The sequence below is a fragment of the Misgurnus anguillicaudatus genome, chromosome 19 (assembly GCF_027580225.2).
Source record: "Misgurnus anguillicaudatus chromosome 19, ASM2758022v2, whole genome shotgun sequence".
Classification (NCBI taxonomy): Eukaryota; Metazoa; Chordata; class Actinopteri; order Cypriniformes; family Cobitidae; genus Misgurnus; species Misgurnus anguillicaudatus.
This window is the reverse complement of record NC_073355.2, coordinates 53661245-53681884: the sequence shown is the minus strand read 5'-3', so window position 1 is coordinate 53681884 and position 20640 is coordinate 53661245. Positions and strand designations below refer to the sequence as shown.

The following is a 20640-nucleotide window of genomic DNA, read 5'->3' as shown; positions in this document are numbered from 1 at the left end:
GTTCTTAAGTATCGAGTCTCCAATAACAAGGGCACCTTTAACAGATGTCTCAGCCGGCGTATTGTTTAGAATGTCGAATCTGTTAGAAATTACTAGGGGGGACTTCGATGGGCATCGAATATGACTACGCCGCCTGACAGTCACCCAGTTAGTCGGCCGTGTTAAATCAGTTGCCGGAACCGAGCTATGTGTACTACGCGTTACCGTAGGCGCACCCGAAACAGTGTTTGAAACATTAACATTAGCATTAGCGGTCTTACTGTCCTCAACGAGCGTTCGGATGTGCGCTTCTAGTTCTGCAACCTTCTCCGTCAGCCTTACTACTTCAATACACTTAACACATGTAAACCCCTCTGTGCTGACGGAAGAAGCTAAACTGTACATGTGGCAAGCAGTGCAGGTTACAATGACAAGCGGAGTCTTACCGTTTTCATTTTGGGCGATGGCGTCTCTGTTCGCCTGAACGCGGTCCGTGAAGCTGCATCGAGACCGGTGCTCGCTCGCTGGCTGCCTCGTACGTCTCCGGGTGTCAGGAGCCAGGGTGATGTGAGGCACGCTGTACCGCCTGGTGCTAATGCCGGGACACAACTCCTCCACAGCTTCCCGCTCTGGTGAGGAAAGGTCTGAAAAACATACATCGGATGAGTCCGCCATTAGATCGAAAAGGAAGGCAGATTTACAGTAAACAAACAGTGAGGAAACGGTAAACAAACTTCAGCCGGCACGTTTGCGCTAGCGGGCTATATGCTAACACTAAGTGTTAACCAGTGATAAATCGATTTAGTTATAAATACTGTTGAATAATCGTCACGCTAAAGTATTCCTAAGATGAACTAGTAAGTTATATTATATAGATAGTAACAAGATAGTAAGAAAATAGGATTTGGATGATGAACTCGACGGAGCTCCGATAACAGTGTTGCCACTCTCTCTTGCGTCTCTCTGTGAGGCTAATGGTTGATCTAGCTGTAGCTAGCTACTTTATTGATATCTTCCTAACCAGACAGGTAAATAATTACAAATATTATGTCATATGAAAAGGCTGACCTAGCCTAATACAAGAAGCTAAGTAGCTAGTTGTATAAATTACTTAATGTTGCATGTGTAATTCAACTTGAAATGAAAATTCTGAAATGTATATAATTTTTCCTTTTCACTAGTCTCTTGAATTATGGAGAATGTCTTACAGACATTGGATCCAAAGCTTTGTATAACTTGTGGGAAACATTTTGAAAAGGGCAAGAAAAAAGATCCCTATGTCCAAAACCCCACAGTAGAAGGCCTCCAACGCATACTTAACCTTGCTCAGCAGAGAGATGATGATGTCCATAAAACTCTGGCTCCATATACAGATGACATACTTTCCTCCAAAATCAAAGTTTCATATCATGTATCATGTAGAGCGAACTACTGCAGTAAGACAAAAATCAGTGAGCAGCAGCAAGTTGCAAATGTTGAGAGTGAGAGCACATCTGCACCAAGAAGGCTGAGTAGGGCTGATACAACATCATTTGAAATCCGAACAGATTGTTTCATTTGTGGGAAGGCCAGCTCTAGACCAGAACCTCTGACACCCATTTCGACTGGTACAGACACAAGTACCAGAGACAAGGACCTTCGGGCAGCTTCTGAAAGGCTTGATGAAGATGTACATCTTCGAATTCTTTCATGCCCAGATCTTTTTGCATATGATGCCAAATACCACAAAATGTGCCTTGCTGTAATGGTTTTGTTATGTGTTCTGGTTGTATTCTGTGTATTTTTGTGTTTTGGACTTTTATTTTGACATCCTGTTCTGTTCTGGCTTTTATTTTGATATACATCCTGCCATGTTTCACTTCACACTTCCTGTTTGTTCTTGTATATAAGTCACATCCTGTTCACCCGCTCCTGGCTGATTATTACATCGCCAACATCCTGTCTGCATCTGCCTGTTACGTGTTTATCTGTATCTGTTCCTGTTTTTTGACCTGTGCCTGTTATCTGGATTTTGCCTGTACTGCCGCCTGCCCTGACACATTGCCTGTATTTTGGATTACGTTTGTTGGTTTTGCCCTTACTGGATTTGTTTGCTGGCCCTTTTGGGATTTTACTCAATAAAACACCTTTTGCACATGGATTCATCTTCTCATCGCTTTCTTTAAAGCAGCCCCTTACACTTGCACACTACATTTCGGAACGAAATATAGCAGCTGCCAGACGAAGAAAAGAAACAGAAAAGCAGACCAGTGTCTATGACAAAGCCTTTATTAAGCTCACTGAAGACATTGATAAAACAATATTGTCCAAATATATGAAAGTGAAGACACTCACCTCTTTGACTGATAGCTATGACAACATACTAAGGACCATTGCTGAGAAAGGTGTGTCCATAGTTCAACACAAGAAATATATATCCTGGAAACTAAAGGAAAAGCTGATACAGCATTACAAAGACAGGCTTGTATTTTTTCCACGTCCAGGAAAGTCAGATCTGATCTGCTCAGATAGTATGGCCATAGGTTGTGCACTGAGGGAAGCTGCTAAACTCACAGAAATAACAGTAGACAGTGAGACAACATTTCCACAGACAAGTCAGAGTCTTTCCGAAATCCAAATATTACACTGGGCTGCAGACATATTAAGGAAAAGCATGGAGCAGGTAGAGCATGACAGTCAATCATATTTCAGCAGTGACCGTCTATCACAGGGGTGGGCATCGAGGGCCACAGTCCTGCAGAGTTTAGCTTCAACCTTAATCAAACACACCTGAATGTCATTTCCAAACAGTCCTGAAGACTTCAATTAGATTTTTCAGCTGTGTTTGATTAGAGTTGGAGCTAAACTCTGCAGGGACACTGGCCCTCAGGACCAGGAGTTGCCCACCCCTGGTCTATCATGTCTCCAATGCAGCAAGTATGTACCCAACATCCTGTATGACTTTGTCAACTGGTGTGTTGATTCAGATGCCCACAGGGATTACCAAACATGTGATGATGACCCAGCATATGATCATAAGCTTATCCTCTCATTTCAATTGTGATTACAGATACATCAAATCTACAAAGCGACCCGAACCACCTGAACTTGCCCAACCTGAGTTATTTCACACAAATACAACAATCTCTAAAGCAGCTGAAGACAGAGATCTGGTATGGAAGCTGTCCCGAAATTTATTTGAGAATCAGCAGCATGTCCCTCTTGGTCTGCATTTAATGCCTTCACATCAGACACTGCTTGTTCAGTAGCCAGTGTTCTCTACCTGCCCTTCATAAGAGAATCACCCTCAGAATTGTCCACCATCTACACAGCTATGATACGACTTGTACAGCTTGCTGCAGAACTGGGACAGCACCATATTCTTGTGACAGCAGACCTTGCCTTTTATAGTAAAGCACAACAGATATTGTAGAGCAAACCATTGCCCTTACAAGGAAAGATAACAATGAGATTGGGAGGTATGCATATCACAATGGCTTACCTAGCAAGCATCGGAAAGCTCTATGGCGATGGTGGACTGTTTGACATACTAACTGAGTCAGATGTGTATGCAGAGGGAACAGCTCAACAGTTGCTTCAAGGAAAACAGCTGGCAAGAGGAGTAAGAAGCATAAAGCTAACATCTGAGGCTCTGTTCAGGCTCTTCTGGCAAGCCATGCAATCATGGCTTGAAAAACAAGGCCTATGTGCAACGACTGAAGCACAAGAACAAATCCTACGCGATGTACAGCATGCATTTCATGGTAATGACAAGGCCACTGCTCAACAGCTCATCAGTGAAGTGGAGACTGAACTTCCTGAGATCCAGAAGAGAATCCAGATGTTCATAAATGAGGGAGTTAAGCATTCTGCAACCTTTGGATACTGGTTAAAGTTCCTCAGTGGGGCTGATCTATTGCTAAGGATTCTTCATTCGGAGCGTGAAGCTGACTTTCAAATTCACCTAAATTGCATGTGTGAAGTGATGCCTTGGTTCAGGGCTGCTGGCAGGACCAATTATGGCAAGTACATGCTAATCCATGTTGCAGAAATGAGAGCACTTGAACATGAACAACCAGAAGCATACACATTCATGCAGCAAGGTGGGTTTGTTGTTCGCCGGTCTAAGCATCGAAGCTTCAACTGTGTGCCTACAGATCAGGCACTGGAGCAAACCATTAATCAAGAAGGCAAGAGTCAGGGTGGAGTTGTTGGCTTCGCATTACGAAAAGGAGCTCTCACAAGATGGTGGATGACAAGACATGTGACCACTGCATATGTGGATGCCATGAAAGAGCTTTGTGACACTGATGATCAGAGCCCGAAAGCACACAAGGAGCATGGAGCATCCAGAATGGACCGAGACGAAAGAGACATACAGAAGATAATGGAAGCTGTAGAGCAGAGGCAGAATCCCTTTGATCTTGATAGCATTCCTGAGGAACTAATCAACATTGCAAGTGGTCAGGTTGCATCTGAGAAAGTTGCAAAAGACCTCTCAAGCTTCCTCCAAGATGGTGCAAAGCAGAATGCCATCTTTATTGAACAACGTCTGGCAGAATCAAAAAGAACAAAGAGCTTCTGGGAGCCAGAGAAAAGAAACCAGTGTGCAACCTTCAAGGACATGAAAACATCAGTTGGAGTCAGCATATCTAGAAAGGTTCACATGGACTCAGATGCGCTCTTTCGAAGATTACTGGCTGTCTCAAAGCAAAGAGAGGTGTCTTTGGAGACTGTGATGTCTCACGAACTTGTAGCTGTCCCGCCCTCTTTGTTTTATGATGATGGAAGCATGAGGAAGACAACAAAAGCTGACCTGGCCAAGAAACTTGAGGCTGTTGTTGAAGAGACACAGCAGCTGCCAAATGTTAAAGAACCATCAGCATATATCATTGATGGAATGGCTCTTCTACAGAGTCTCAATGAATCAGCATTTGTAAGAGCTGTAAGGTGGTGCCAAACCCTGACAGAAGGTATTTCCTGAAGCCAGCAGCAAATGGCTGAATCCACAGGGAATCGCTTCCTAATTCCTGTTGAATTATCATCTGAAACCTTTCTCAAAGAATTCACATCTACCCCCCAAGACAGTTACCCCATGGTGTGGGACACCCTACCACACTTTCTCATCCTCCTCTTCTCATGTTCTCAAGCAAACTGTATATGGAATGCTACATTCTGTATACACAAAGTGTCTGAAACTGGTCTTGTTTGGTGTTATATGAAGTGTTTTAATGCAAGTGGTACATTTGGGTTTGTTAATATGACAACAGGATTCAATGTTAATCTGTGACAATAAATAAGTAAATTTAACCTAATGTTGGGAGACAACTCCTAACTTAGACATGTTGACCAATCACCCACTGTATGTACAGTATATTAGGCTATACCCCTGATTTTACAACAACCAATCAGTACCAAACTCCTATATGCTTTGTTCTCTGGTTATTTAAGGAGATGTGTAGAAGACTCAGGCGGGACTTTCTATATCTAGAAATGCACCCCCGTGATGCTGTATCTTTGCTACAGCATCATGTTTCTTTTTATTTTATTTTGAGGAATCTGTAACCAGATCTTTATCTCCTTACCAGGTATGCAATGGTTTTTCGTTTTATTGTTTTGTATTTGAATTGGATATATTAATTGGCTTTGAATTATGTTTTTCCTACCTGGTTAATAAATTGATACGTTTGCATTTATTCTGCCTTACTCTGAATTATTGACTACAAGTAAATTGATGTATCCTTTGTTACCGCAAATCTATGACCAGGATTAAGTAGGCGTATTGTCTGCCATTTTATGTTTTGGTTATTTGGTCTGACGAACCACTTACTCTTAATAGGGTTTAGTTTGGCTTATCGTCTGACTTTTACTATGTTGGTCTGACGAACCATTTACTCTTAAGAGGCTTTAGTTTGGCGTATCTTCTGCCTTTTACTATTTTGGTCTGACGAACCACTTACTCTTAATAGGGTTGAGTTTGTCGTATCGTCTGCCTTTGGTCTGACGAACCACTTAATTTTAACTACAGGGTTAAGCATCGACAAATCGACTGCCTTGTATTATAAGGTCTGACGAACTTCTTAACTCTTGATTAGTTGTATGGTCGAGTTTGTGATCGTGAACCTGCAGCAGCTGATGCAAGGATTCTAAGCGACAACTGAGATCCACTTGAACGAGTCAATATAACAATGAGTTAAATAGAATGATCAAACGTTTATCCAAATTCTATATTTATATCAATTTGATTCATATTACAATACGTTTTATATCCTTGGAGTCAGATGTAAAGTTGCATAACGTTAATTTGTCTTTATAAGCGCCGGAAAAGACCGAACGCGCTACAACCCTTCGTTTGGATTCCGTCGTTGGGCCAAACGGATGGATGGGGTCATATTTGTTCCCCTTACACCTTTCAAACGTTCAATGACCTGGGTGAGTGTGTCTGGAAAAAGATCGCAACTTTAATGGGAAAGGAAGTTAACAGCTGTGTCGTTATAGTGTTTGATAGATATGACCACCAACACTCAGTCAAAGATCTTGAAAGACAAAGAAAAGGCACCATTCACACCAGCAGATGAACACATATCATCACAGGACAAACAAATGTTCCAAACTACAGAAAATACCTCAGGATCAGCGGAAACAAGGCTGCTTTATGTAGCTTTGTCAGCACCTACATCGCCAGTACTGGGCCAACGAAAATTTCTTCAGGGAACACTGTCATCTTGGCAGGTGGCTTTGAAAATGGTCAGGAGGTTAAAAGGATTAGCAAGTCAGGCATTGACTGCTTGAAAGATCTTTACAGTGACCAGGAGGAGGCTGACACGAGGCTTGTGTTACATGCAATACACCTTGCACAGTCACATTCTCGTCTAATTGTCAAATGTGATGATACAGATGTACTTGTTTTGTTTCTGTACTATTCTAGCAAAGGGATGTTTGGATCCTCAGCAGTTTGTATGCACTCTGGATATGGCCTTAAGGAAAGACTCATCCCTGTATGTTTGATCGCTCAGAAGCTTGGAGCAGTGCTTTGTGAGTGTTTACCTGCATGCCACGCTCTCACGGGTTGTGACACCACAAGCAGTTTGTACAGAATTGGGAAGGCCACTGCCCTCACAAGACTGAAGGCCCATCTTTTTGAGTTACAGGAAATGACCAAATTTGGACTCTCTGGTAGCCTGGAAGAGGCTTTACCTGTGGCAAGAAGGTAAGTCCTCCTCCTGTATGGCCAAAGAAAAAAGGTGGATGGGCATCTTTGCACCAACCTGGATGAGCTGAGGTACACACTAGCATCTACTACAGATTTGTCAGCAGCAAATCTACCTCCAACAGAAGATGCCTTCCAGCAACATGTGCTGAGAGCCTTGTACCAAACAGCAGTGTGGCATCACAGCCACCTGGCCAAACCTCTTCTCTGGAACCCAGTTGGTAGAGGGTGGAGGCTCAGAGAAGATGGGTGTATTGAACCTGTGATGTTCCAGAAGCCACCAGCACCTAAAGAAGTTAGAGACATCACCCACCTCTACTGTAAAGATGGAAACTGCAACGCTTGACCTGCACAGAGTTTTGCTCTTGCCCTTTCCCAGACTGTCCAAATATGACCCACTTTGTCACTGACGACAATGTGGATGAGTGAGAGTGGTGTGTTGCAGTTGTAACATCATGGGGGCTGACCTCAGAATGGCTACCAAAAGCAGTTCATGTTCCAAATGGTTGCTGCTAGAAAATAAACAGCCTGAGAAGAGAGGGATTATCCCCCCCTCTGAGTATTGTTTTGTTAGATTGCCATTTGTTTGATTTAAGATAGTAATTTAATTTGTATTTGTATTGTGAAGTTAAGTTATAGTTTTATTAAAAGCCTCATTAAGGTCAAACTGCAATCCTGACTCCTGGTCTCCTTGTTGTGTTATGGTAAGGTGTAATCTTTCGATTTCAATCTTTGTATCCATATGTGACCAGTCATGGAAAGTAGGGACACAAGTCGGATCTGGGCCAGTTTGTGCAGTTTCTAAGCTTTCCAACGATGTGTAACACATGGAAATCTGATAAGATATGGAGAAGTTGTGGCCATTTGAATATAGGAACTCAGAAATACTCAAACCGAGAAAATCGAGACGAAAGGGACTCTTCTTTCCAACGGGGGGAGACAACAGGGCTCATTTACATCTCATTAAGCTAAGCCATACCCCCTGTAAAGCCGTTTTCAGTTTCATTTTATTTAAGCAGGGACAATGCACAAAATTAACATTAACCTTGTATAAAAACAAGGAGAGATGCCTTGTGCCAGGTTGTAGCACAAGTGCTATTTTCCGCCTGTAGTCCCTTGGCAGGTCAATAACACAATAATCTAAAAAATTCCATATAAATAAAAAACATTTAAATTTAAAATTTACATCACAATCACTCTTAATTTACAATGAATACTTTCATTTTCTCAATGTATCCCCCTTCCAAAAATGAATCCCACCCAAACACAAATATGCAATAAATCCTTACCTCGCCCAATTTCAATCACACACACACATCACAAGTGTGTACAGTTTTGTTGTGACAGTAACCAAGCTTTTATCAAACCCGAGAAGAGGAATGGATTTGTACAAGTAATAAGGTGTGTGGGGAGAGTATTCCACTGAGTTGTAGCCACAAAAGAAAAAGATGATTTACCAAAAGAAGTTCTACGATTGGGAATATTGCACTTGTAATGGGTTAAAATTAGTGGTATAAACTACTGCACCTTTATTTTTATACAGCTTTATTTTTTGGTTATTATTATTATTATTGTCACACTGTTACTGTGTTTTGTGAGTAATGCCATGTTTAGCTGTTGAGTGTAGTGACTGCAATACTGGAGGATTCCAGTAGGGGCGTGGACTGGCTACTAGAGTCAAGCACCCGTTCCTTTAGTATAACAGAACAATACACTGACCAAGGGAAACGCAACATGTTTGTTTTGCTGCGTCCGAAAACCCAAGGCAGTGACTCGTTGCCTCGCAGCCTCATGAGGAAATGACTTCGGAGGCATGAAGGTAGCTCAGAGAAAGACTTTCGGACACACTTCTAAGGCAGCGTGTTTAAAATTTAAACAGAGAGCGCCTTTGTGATAACTAATCACATATTTGAAAAGTACAATACTAATTTCTCGCTAGAAATGCAATTAAAAGGTGTAAAAAGTGAAAATATACCTTTATTTACACTAAATTGGTGGTCCAGTCGCGTCCTTGGCCGCCATTTTATTTTTTCGAACTCGACCGCACTCGACCAATCACATTCTTAATGTACGTCCACGCATAGGAGACAGGAAGTAAACCAAACATTGAATTCGGACATGCCTTGATGCCTTGCTGCCTTGGAAAGCTGCCTCAGAAGGCAGCAATTTAGAGTTTTCGGACGCAGCCTTTGTCTCTCACATATGTCCCCTTATTGCAGGTAAAACTCTACAAAATCTATTGTTTATCATTGTAATGTTTCCGTGACTGTTGTGATATTAGTATGAGTTCATTTTATGCACTTTATTGGTTTTAAAGTAATGTTTACGGGTGTTTGATGGAAAGTAGGTCACGCGTGGCGCACGTGAATGCCCCCCTATGTGACTCTTTAGCGCAAGGTTGTCGTTTAAATTACCATTTCTAAATGTGTTTATGTTAAAGTTATAATGATGCAGTTTTAACATTTATTTAGCAGTTATTTTAAGTTTGTGCTCATATTATTATTTAACGTGTTAAGTGACTGGTGTACAATTAATAAGCAATAGTTGATGTGAATCGTCATGCACATGTTTGTATAAAGGATTAACTGTGGGTTGTAAATGAGATACATATACGTACTGTTTATGTACTGTTGGTGTTTTGGTCAAATTCTACAGTGTAAGTTATCAAAGAAGATGTGATTGATATATACTTTGATATGTATTTTGTAAATGTTCTATAAATTGTGTTTTAAGGATAACAGAACAATACACTGACCAAGGGAAACGCAACATGTTTGTTTGTCTCTCACATATGTCCCCTAATTGCAGTGTGCTGTTTACACACTCTCCTCTAGTGGCTGATTGAGTAGCTCTTTTCTTTTCTGAGTTGAGTGCAATACTTTTTTTTAGTGGAGGAGCGACACCATTATGAATTATTTTAAAAAGTAGACAAACATTTGAATACATTATTACATTTTCAAAACTTAAGATATTATATTTAGTCATTATTTTACAGTGATGATATTGACGTGTTTTTTTATCATGGATCTTAAGGGCTGTTTTATATAATGTTTCAAGTGGTCTCAATCCTGTCTTACTTGCTTGAGACCAACTTGTGATACAATACAAAAAGTGCGGAACAATCATTGCATTTAAATAAGTGGTTGATGCCTCAATAGTAAGAGAGTTTCTTATATGTCTGAAATTAAAAAGATTAAATTTAAGTGTACTACTCAATTTTTTACATGTTTTTTAAAAGTAAGAGTTGAGTCCAGGATAACACCCAGATATTTAAATTGGTCCACATTTTTAATTATATGCCCATTTGCTAAGACCTCAGGGCATTCTTCAAGTTTACATCTATTTTTAAAAAACATGGTTACAGTCTTTTCAATATTCAAAGGGAGACATGAGCTATGTAACCATTCCACAACCTTATGCATTACATTCGTTAATTTTAAAGCAACCTCTGTAGCATTCTTCCCATGAGTGTACAGCACGGTATTATCTGCATACATCACCAAATCAATATCATTACATACTAATGGAAGGTCATTTATATATATATATACAAAAAAGCAGCGGCCCTAAAATCGACCCTTGCGGGACCCCCATACTACATCTTTTTAATGGGGATAATGCATTGTTCATTCGGACACACTGATGTCGTCCACTCAAGTAAGATTTAAACCAATTTTGTGTATTTAATGAAAGATTATAATGTGCCAATTTGCTTAATAATATATCATGGTTGACCGTATTAAAAACCTTGCTTAGAACATTGAGATACAGATGTTCTAGCATCAGATGTAGTATTGTATGACAGAAGTCCAAATGACAACATGCAAAAATAAACATGACTTTTTACCTTTGTGTTGATCACAAGTCGAATCCAGTTTGTTTCAGATTATCCAATGACCATTTTGTCCACAAATGCGTATAATCCGTGAAATATAGATGGAACGTTATAGTCTATTGTTTACATCAGATTTCGCATGAATGTCTAGTAATACAACATAATATACAATCTGAGGACTATTTACTTCGTAACATGTAAGGGTATATGATTACACTCCGTTAAACACATGAACCCGCCTTCAAAGTTTGTATTAAAAATAGGTAGTAGATCATCCAAACAGCGCCGTCGAAAACGTGACGTCCTTTAGAGATGTTACCAATCGCTCGCTCGTTCCTCCATCAGCCAATCATGGAAAACATTGATCGACAAAACATGTAGCCAATTATATAACAAATTCAACAATCTCTGTGTAACTTCTGTGTGTTTGGACTAATGCTGCGCTGCAGGAACTGACAAAGAGATGACGACAAAGTACCGTGAGAGCGACTCGAAATTAAACTACTCCGTCAGATTTCTTGAAGAGCTCTCGCGGTACTTTGACGTCATCCGACTGCGGCGCCGCATAAAGTCAGTGACGCGGCTGACGTACGATGTGGCTGACTGTTATTTGTTCCGCCCCAGATTCTTTTATTTTTCTTTTGTTTTGTGCGCCCGAGCTTTACAGTCTGGGGAGACGCACGCTATAAGCTTGAAAAAAAACTTAGCAAACATATCTGAGGAACAGGGCAGCCGCGTCACTACAGTCACGTGACTTCACGCTTGAGCCGGAAGAGAAGACAATGCTGAATAAAGTCGTAATTCTGCTATTTTTGGACCAAACTGTATTTTCGATGCTACAACACAATCTTACTGACCCACTGATGTCACATGGACTACTTTGATGATGTTTTTATTACCTTTCTGTACATGGATTTCAATGAAGGGGACAGAAAGCTCGACTAAATGTAACGTTAAAACATCTTAAACTTTGTTCCGAAGATGAACGGAGGTCTTCCGAGTTTAGAACGACATAAGGGTAAGTCAATAATTACATTATTTTCATTTTTGGGCGCACTATCCTTTTTAGTAGTCACGCTGTTCCCTTTGGGGGCAGAGGCGAAAACACAAGCTTATACAGTATGTAAATATACACACAGACAATGACGCCCCCCGCTGCACGCTAGAATCTCCAGAAGAACAAGCCTATTTTAACCGCAAAATGTACGCTTTTAAATATACATAAACTGCTATCTCAAACATGGAGAGGCTTCTTCGTGATCTCATCTAACAGATTCTGCAATAAAACGAAAATCACAAATTTTGAAAAAAAAACTTTGTTTCTCATTTTCTCGGAACTTGTGCTGCCGACTTGTGTCCCTGCTTTTCGTGACGGGTCACATATAGTAAAAGGTGCCATATGAAATGTTTCATTATTAAATATATCGGTAACACTTTATTTTACGACCCGCAAAGTACCGGGCAATAAAACCGAATTTACAGCGTACCTATTTGTAACAACAGGGTACCTCTACAGTACGTACTTGTAGGTATAAGGGAATATTATTTTAAGTTTGGGGCAATAAGGGGGTAAGAATATGAAGAATTATAAATGATTTATACTCTAAGTATTTTATAACTACAGGGTACCTATTGTAATATTACGTGGTATGTATGACTAGTCAAGTCTATGGGGAAATTATGTTTTATTTCTTTATTTAATTTATTGTGAATTTTTCATATTGACTACTGAATGTTGTATACAGTCAATGTCTAGGAGCCACATCGGCAAATAAATATAACAGCACATCACTTTTATTTTAGTAGCCTATATTACTTGCTTTTAATAACAAAAGTCAAACTGATTTAATGTGGTTATCTTTTTTTTTTAAGGTAAGTACAATAAAAATAGCAACTTATTCCCTATTTACCGGGAAACTCTTACATTTGCGGACATATTTGAAGTGGTCCTTTGCAATTTATTTACTTTTATTTCAAATGACACGACCACAAAGCAGCACGCTATTTGTTTATTTTTAATAGGTGTTATCATTGGTAGAATAAAACTTTGCAACATTTGTAAACACAAGTATTTTAGCCAAATATAATTTATGCAATGGAAAACCAGAATGAAACAACAGCAGATATCAGCTCCCGCTAAAGAAAAAGACGACTACATGCGTAGGCTACTGCGCAGGTGTAGAGCGCGCGGCCGTCTGCAGGAGGTTTGCTGGAACGCGATCCTGAGGTGATATTTCTTTAAGAGGTTTTAAAAACTTTCTACCCTGTGGATTATGGCTGCGAGTGATGTGAGCAGGATCCGCATGCTGGATAAGGTGACTTGTTTTGTTAATACATGACTCACGCATTTCAAACAATGTTTTTCAAGACAGTTTAACAGTAGCAGCTAGCTAGCACATAAATTAGCCTAAAGTTTATAACTAGCTCAGAAAACTCAGTTTTTTGTCAAGTCACAGTGAAGAAACATTTACTGAAGACTTTAATTTATGTGTTTTATATGTAATGCAGAACAGCATTTGTGAGACGACATCAACTCAACATCCGAGTGGACAAGAACCCCAACAGAGGAAGCCAGCCGCAAAAACAACGAATAATTGTCATGACTTTTTATTTGAAATAAAAGTTATGTGATAATAAACATTAAGTGTTGGCTTAATTATAGTGTTTTAAAGATGTTTTGAAATAAGTTGTTTTAAAATAAAAATAACATTATTCTGTATGTTTATGGTATTTACCCTATAACATTTATAACAAGAGGTGAACAAAGCACCACTTTAGTTTACAGCCCGCAAATATAAAAAGTTACCCGGTAAATACACAGAACAAGTGGGGAATAAGACCCACTTTAATTTACAGCCCGCAAATATAAGAGTTACCTGGTAACTCCTATACAGATCAAAGAGGTACAAGTTGCTATTGTTTTTATTGTGTGTTATATTTTATTTGCCGACGTGGCTTAGACATCAACTGTAGGCTTTACAATACACTTCATCAGGTAAGTAGCATATATGAATAAAAACATATTACACATAGACCATAGACGTAAGTCATACATACCACGTAATATTACAATAGGTACCCTGTAGTTATGAAATACTTAGAGAATAATTTCCCATATATTCTTACCCCCTTATTACCCCAAACTTAACTTATTGTTTCCTTATACCTACAAGTACGTACTGTAAAGGTACTCGGTTGTTACAAATAAGTACGCTATAAATTCGGTTTAATTACGCGGTACTTTGCGGGTCGTAAAATAAAGTGTTACCAATATATCTTATATTTGCATTTCTCAACATTATTCTCACCAATGATAATGGGCTTTGGACTAAATTATGTCAGTGTTCCATTTTCTTTCATTTTAGACACCTCATACATTGAATGACAGAACACTCTGAGTGGTCATGCTATATTTACATATTTGGTATTGCAGGATTCAGCACAACCCCACCTTTCCAACAAGCCATCATATATGTTTCTATGATAATCCATGGCAAAGCAACCACAAAGTTAATGAAAACATTCTGCATAGATATTAAATTTGTATATGTCCGCTTATTGTAGTTATGTGTTTATATTTCTCTGTTTTTTTCCATACATCAAGATATTCACATCCAGTCTCAGAGGTGGAAAGTAACGAATTACATTTACTCGCGTTACTGTAATTGAGTAGTTTTTTTGTGTATTTTTACTTTTTTGAGTAGTTTTTAAAATCTGTACTTTTACTTAAGTATGTTTTATTTAAAGTATTGTACTTCGCTACATTTTAAATCATATCCGTTACTGAGTAAAAAAAATATTTTAAAAAGCAAGGTGATAAAGACGCGCAACGGATGTAAATGGGCGGGGCCCGGGGGAACGCGCAAAAAGAACCATGGAGACGGACGAGACAGTCGCGCGCTAATGCAGACCCGCCTCAGTTCAAATCTTATGAAAGAAACCCCTGGTCATATTTAAGCGACCACTTTCCACTGACGTGAAGCGAGTGTTTCATTTCTATGAAAGGTAAGATTCATGCTCTTAAGTATGAAATTGCACGACGCGTTTTTAATACCATGCGCATTATTTTCCGAGGTCTAGTGTAACAGGGTAAATGAAGATGTTTCCACTTGCTACACATTTTAATGTGTGGCCCCTTTAATTGCGCTGTAAACTCCACCCATATAATGAACTGGTTCCGGTAGGGTCATTTAGATTCACGCCAGCCACGAGAGATGCCCTGTCCCAAATGGCACACTCCGGACTTGTGGTCCTCCTCAGAGTCCACACTTTGATGACATCATAGAGTGCAGACTTTAGGGACCCTTGATGCGAGTCCAGAGGGCGCACCGAAGTCGTATTTTGGGACAGACTTGAGCGTCACGCCGGAAATAGTTGTGGTTTCGGATAGGCGTTGCAATTCTGGTGGGAGAAATATGTTGCCTGTAGTTGTTTTTACTTTTGTGCTTGCAAAATGGCTATCAATGCAGCCATATCGCCGTCGTCAGCTCCAACGTCGCAAAAGAGAGTGGTTTTTTTCATTTATTCAAATGCTGGTGGCATACTCAGAGCAAGAGGTAGACTAGGAAATATAATTATTGGTTACGTTAAATTTGTCAGAAGTCACGAGTGCATTAAGTTGATTATTTATTTATTTAATTAATTATTTATTTATGTATTTATTTATTTATTTATTTATTTATTTATTTGTTTATTTATTTATTTATTTTGCTTTACAGGTCAGCCGACTGTTTCGATATACGAGGTTAAATCGGTCCATGCCCGTGCTCCAAATTTATTTTGATGCCGAAAAAGATATGCGGCCAGACTTTCGTCTAAACAGAAAGTCAGTCAGCAGTCTAATTCAAATTCTTATGGACATGAACACGCATGACCATGGATGGGGAAAACACTTGGAAGTCCTTATTTTTCTTTACTGGCTTGCACACGCACTGTCTTACAGAGTCACGGGGCGGACCTTTTCTATTCCCAAATCAACCGTGTGCAGAGTTGTGCATAAAATCGCCAGGGAAATAAAGAATGCAGTGGCAGCAGGCTGGGTTATTTGTTATCCTCGTCCAGAACAACTTCATACCATTGGCCTTGGATTTGCGCAACTGGCACGGCATCCTGCGTTCCAAAACGCGGTGGGAGCAATTGATGGATGCCACATAAGAATTAAACCACCTGGCCGGAATAAAGAGGAATACTTCAATTACAAACAGTATTATAGCATCCAAATGCAGGCAGTGTGTGACTCAACAGGTCGATTTCTTAATATTTTTGTGGGCTACCCTGGATCTGTTCATGACACTCGTGTTTTTAAGAACAGTCCACTTTATTACAATGCTGAATATCCCCCAGCTGGTTACTTTCTTCTAGGTGACGGTGGGTATCCAAGTATTGATAGGCCAATTCGAGTTGTTACGCCATATAAGCTGCCCTTGCAAGGACCAGTTGAGGAAAGGTTCAATCGATGCCATTCACGAGGCCGAATAGTAATCGAGCGAGCTTTTGGGATGATGAAAGCAAGGTGGAGGAGAACATTGTTCTCTGCTTTAGAGGTAAAAGTCGGCTTCTGTACGCAGGTGGTAATCGCATGTGCATTCCTGCATAATGTGTGTTTAACGAATGGTGATGTGCTTGAGCCGGACGATGCACAGGATGCTGATCCCCCCTGCCCACCACCACCACCTGATGCAGCGGACCCCGTTGATAGGTCTGCAGTCCAGTTCAGGGATAGACTGGCAGCACGGGTTTCGGCTCCTCTTGGTGTGCAGCATCCACTGATGGAACATGATTACACACTGTGATGTTAATGAATTTTGAAATTCCTTCCTGCCCAGGTACTGTACTTTTGTTGTTAGCTCGTTTTATTTATAAGACTTAACGTATATGAACTTAATTTTGTGTTGTACTTGAGCATTTCATGTTATGCACTTAAAAAAAGTACTAAACAAATTCAGTATTACACTGCCTGACCTTATTTGTAAATTTACAAGTACTGTTTTGTCTTTGGGTTTGTTTACTCCGGAGTGATAATGCTGCTGAAAAAAAGTATTACCTCAGTTTGTATTGGACTTTAAAAACTGTTCACTGTACTGCACTGTACTGAAACTACAAAACATTGTTTTAGCAGGTGACACTGACTGATCAACAGATACTGTTTGTGCTACATTTATTCTATTTATTTTGTTACCTTCAGGTGCAGTTTGGTGAAATCCTTTTGTTCTTCATAACAAAGTAAACTGTATAAACATTAATTTGTACTTATGTTACATACAAAAACTTTAATAATAAAGTGTATGTGGATTATATTTTTTTGTACATTGTAAGAATTTTCAATAAATTTGTTTATTCAGTACCCTTTAGTGTTTATTTTTCATCTACATATCTTTTCATAGTGAGTGGTGTATTACTAAGTGTTATAAACTTACATTGTTATTATCTTGTATTATCTTCATTGTGAAAATTTAAAGCAACTTCTTAATAAAATACTTATGTAAGGTATACACAAAGCCATTTCGAAGTATCAAGAACATTTATTAACTATATACACGTGTAAAAATATAAACACAAAACAGTAGTATAAACAGTAGAACAGCTGAATGAAAAATAACTTGCAACATGAGGCTCTACCAAAATTAATTCCTGCAAAATGTTAAACAGGTGTGATATACATGTTGCTCAACTTATGTTTTTGTAACATGATCGACCAGTTTAGTTAAAACACTAAGCATCTGATCCATCTGCCTCTCTGCCCTCTGAAACCGCTCTTCCTCTTTTGCATCTGCCTCCATCTGATGCTGGGCTTGTTTCTCTGCCATTTCCTTAATGAGTTCCAGAGAACTCAAATCACTTTGCCTCTTTCTTTTTTTGGGGCTTTTCCCCTTCCCTCCACTTGCCCTGTTTGATGGCCTGGGAATTTCCTCTGCTGTTGAGGACGCTACACTGTCATGCACCCCTGATGGCCCTGGTCTGGCAACATCCTGCTCCTCTGTTTCAGCAGGACTACAGGCAGGGTGCACATCATCGGCCGCTACGGCACCAGAGGGACCTGACATGACTGCTGGTGAAATCTGTGCACTGGGACCAGAAGAAAAGGTAGCCACAGGCATTACACTTGGTCTTTGGCCAATAGCTTCATGCATGGCCTCAAAAAAAGGCCATGATGCTGCAGTCACCTCCCCTTCTTCGGTTCCAGATCCTGTCTTGGGCAGGCACAAATCCTACAACAGTATTATAAACAAATTAACATATATACAGTTGTATGAATTACAGCCTGCACTGGATTATTTGGTGTAAAATGTATAATAGAATGCTATTTGTATGGAGTGTATTTAAAATACTTTGAATTTTCTTTTAAGGTTTTCCCATTTTTTTTTAGCTTGCTGTGGAGTGAGTCGCCCTTGCAGGCCCATGTCCTTAACGATCTCCCTAACAGACAGAACATCGATGAATATAAGCAGTTCAGTATCTTAATTTCAAAAGCAAAGAGAACATTCTACACTTACTCAAACCCTTGAGCAGATGAATTCCTCATCCCTGTGAACACCTTATCCTTCTCCATACGCAGCCGAATAAACAGAAATGTCATATCATCTGTCCCTTGAGTAGAATAGAAACATTTCTTGTCACTTTATGTAACAAAAAATTATTTTTACATTCTGTACAATTCCTATTTTAAGAGATTTATGCCAGCATACCATTAAGCACACACATCATCACATATTACAGTTTAAAGCCTTCACTGTTACATTTGAACTTATAATCCTACAAATTAAACAATGACAATGTGTGAGTGTTTGTACGATTTTTTGGCACGTTGAAATGTTAATTTTATGCTCATTTATTGCTTGTATATCTTTATACAACTGTAATGCTCTCGTATTATTCAGCGTGCATTCTAATACAGTGTAACACTCAATTGTACAAACGATGAAATAGGGTTATTGATGTGTTACGTTACAGTTACAAACTGTACATGTTACTTACACTTAAATATTTTCTGCTCTGACATGCTTGCTTGCTCATCAGCGTCAACTCCTCCCATCCGTCGTATGATTGGTCGTTCGCAAGGACTTCTGGGTTGGCAAAGTGCGCGAAGCCTGCTGCAGTGCGGGCTTCGCTGAAGACCGCATCAAGGGTGCAAAGGAGGCGCTGATGAGCACACTTCGAAGCGCAAAAATGACAGATGGGACACCCTACGGACTCGTGGACTAAGCAAGCACGCGCAATTTAAGGCCACGAGACCGAAAGTCCACATGAAGTGCGCCATTTGGGACAGGGCCAGAGAATGGCTGTGGTGAGTGAGTGCTCTGTGATAAGAATTGTTCTGAATAATTGCATAACCATCTTATGGATGTAAATTTATGTGTTTAAATGTATGTCTGAATTGTGTTTATGATACATCATCTTTGTGGTAACATCAAAGTTGTTTACTTTATTTTAGAACACACAAGGGTGATTTGTGAATCTGATCACACTGTTCATATGTTATCAACAGGTACATATTTCTCAATTGTGTTGTAAAAGTGTTAATATAAATGTTAATAAATTTTAGATTCACGCCAGCCACGAGAGAGAATGGCTGCGAACACACAAGGGTGATTTGTGAATCTGATCACACTGTTCATATGTTATCAACAGAATAAAATACTGTCTTCAAGCGTGAATTGGTGTCCATCCTGATTTACACACAACGCAGATACAACACTGTTACAATGGTGCCGTGACCGTGACTCTGGAAGCATCCTGCCGAAACGACTGATCAGAGATTTCCAGAGGAGTTTGTGCCGTGGGTGACGAGTTTTCGCGTCGGCGCTGTTAAGCGCAATACCGTTTCTGCCCACAAGGGGGAGTAAAGGAACATGTTTCACCATTGAGAGGAGCAAAGTTCTGGTATTGTGGTATCCATTTGAAAGCAGCAATGATATATTTTACAACGATTGCCATTTAAAACTGAACTTTGAAGTATTTTTTTTCCTTCACAAAAAAAAAAGAGTATATATATATATGAAGAGTTTGGTTCCAAAACGCAATAAATCCATTTTGACAAATTTTGATAAAAACGTGTTTTCTATACCAAGAAAGTGACAAGATGAAAACAACTATTTTCTGTTACAAACTTTCACACAGCATCTTTAGGTTATAAAAACATAAAAAATTCAAATCCATAAGTTGATTTTCAAAGATTTATTATAAAAACGGATTATTTTTTCCACAAAATGCAATAAATCCATGACAAGTTTTTATTCAAAATGCTATAAATCTATTGAATCAATAGCCTATATAAATGTGCATTCATCTTTGCCATGTTATATTCATTTAGTTGACTAGTTGTACACACTAATTAAAAATATAAACATTAATGTTATTAATCAAAACACTTACTTTGTCATATTAAGAACCCTGTCATTGCGGTTACTTGACGTCTTCGCTTAACGTCTTTCACAGAGATCAGCTGTAAAATGTTTTTGGTCCTGCTCGATTTTCGTTGACTTTGAGTAAAATAATGGAAAGTTTTTCATAAGATCCTCTGGGGTCAATGTGTTAGCATGAGAAGCTTGCTGTCGGGAGAACAAGCACCCGTCTCCCGAGTGCCTCTCAGGGAAAATATTAGATGCTGATGGCTTACGTTTCTTTCCCATCACAGAAA

General features: G+C 39.4%; 1 protein-coding gene across 1 annotated transcript; it reads right to left on the bottom strand.

The window, feature by feature from the left end:
* Positions 1-17615: 17615 nt before the first annotated feature.
* Positions 17616-18601, bottom strand: LOC141351246 (uncharacterized). Its single transcript, XM_073857876.1, has 3 exons — positions 18497-18601; positions 18332-18419; positions 17616-18211 (listed from the first exon to the last, which is right to left on the bottom strand). Exons 1-3 carry the CDS (start codon positions 18577-18579, stop codon positions 17675-17677), a joined length of 708 nt encoding a protein of 235 aa, XP_073713977.1. The 5' UTR covers positions 18580-18601; the 3' UTR covers positions 17616-17674.
* Positions 18602-20640: the final 2039 nt, after the last annotated feature.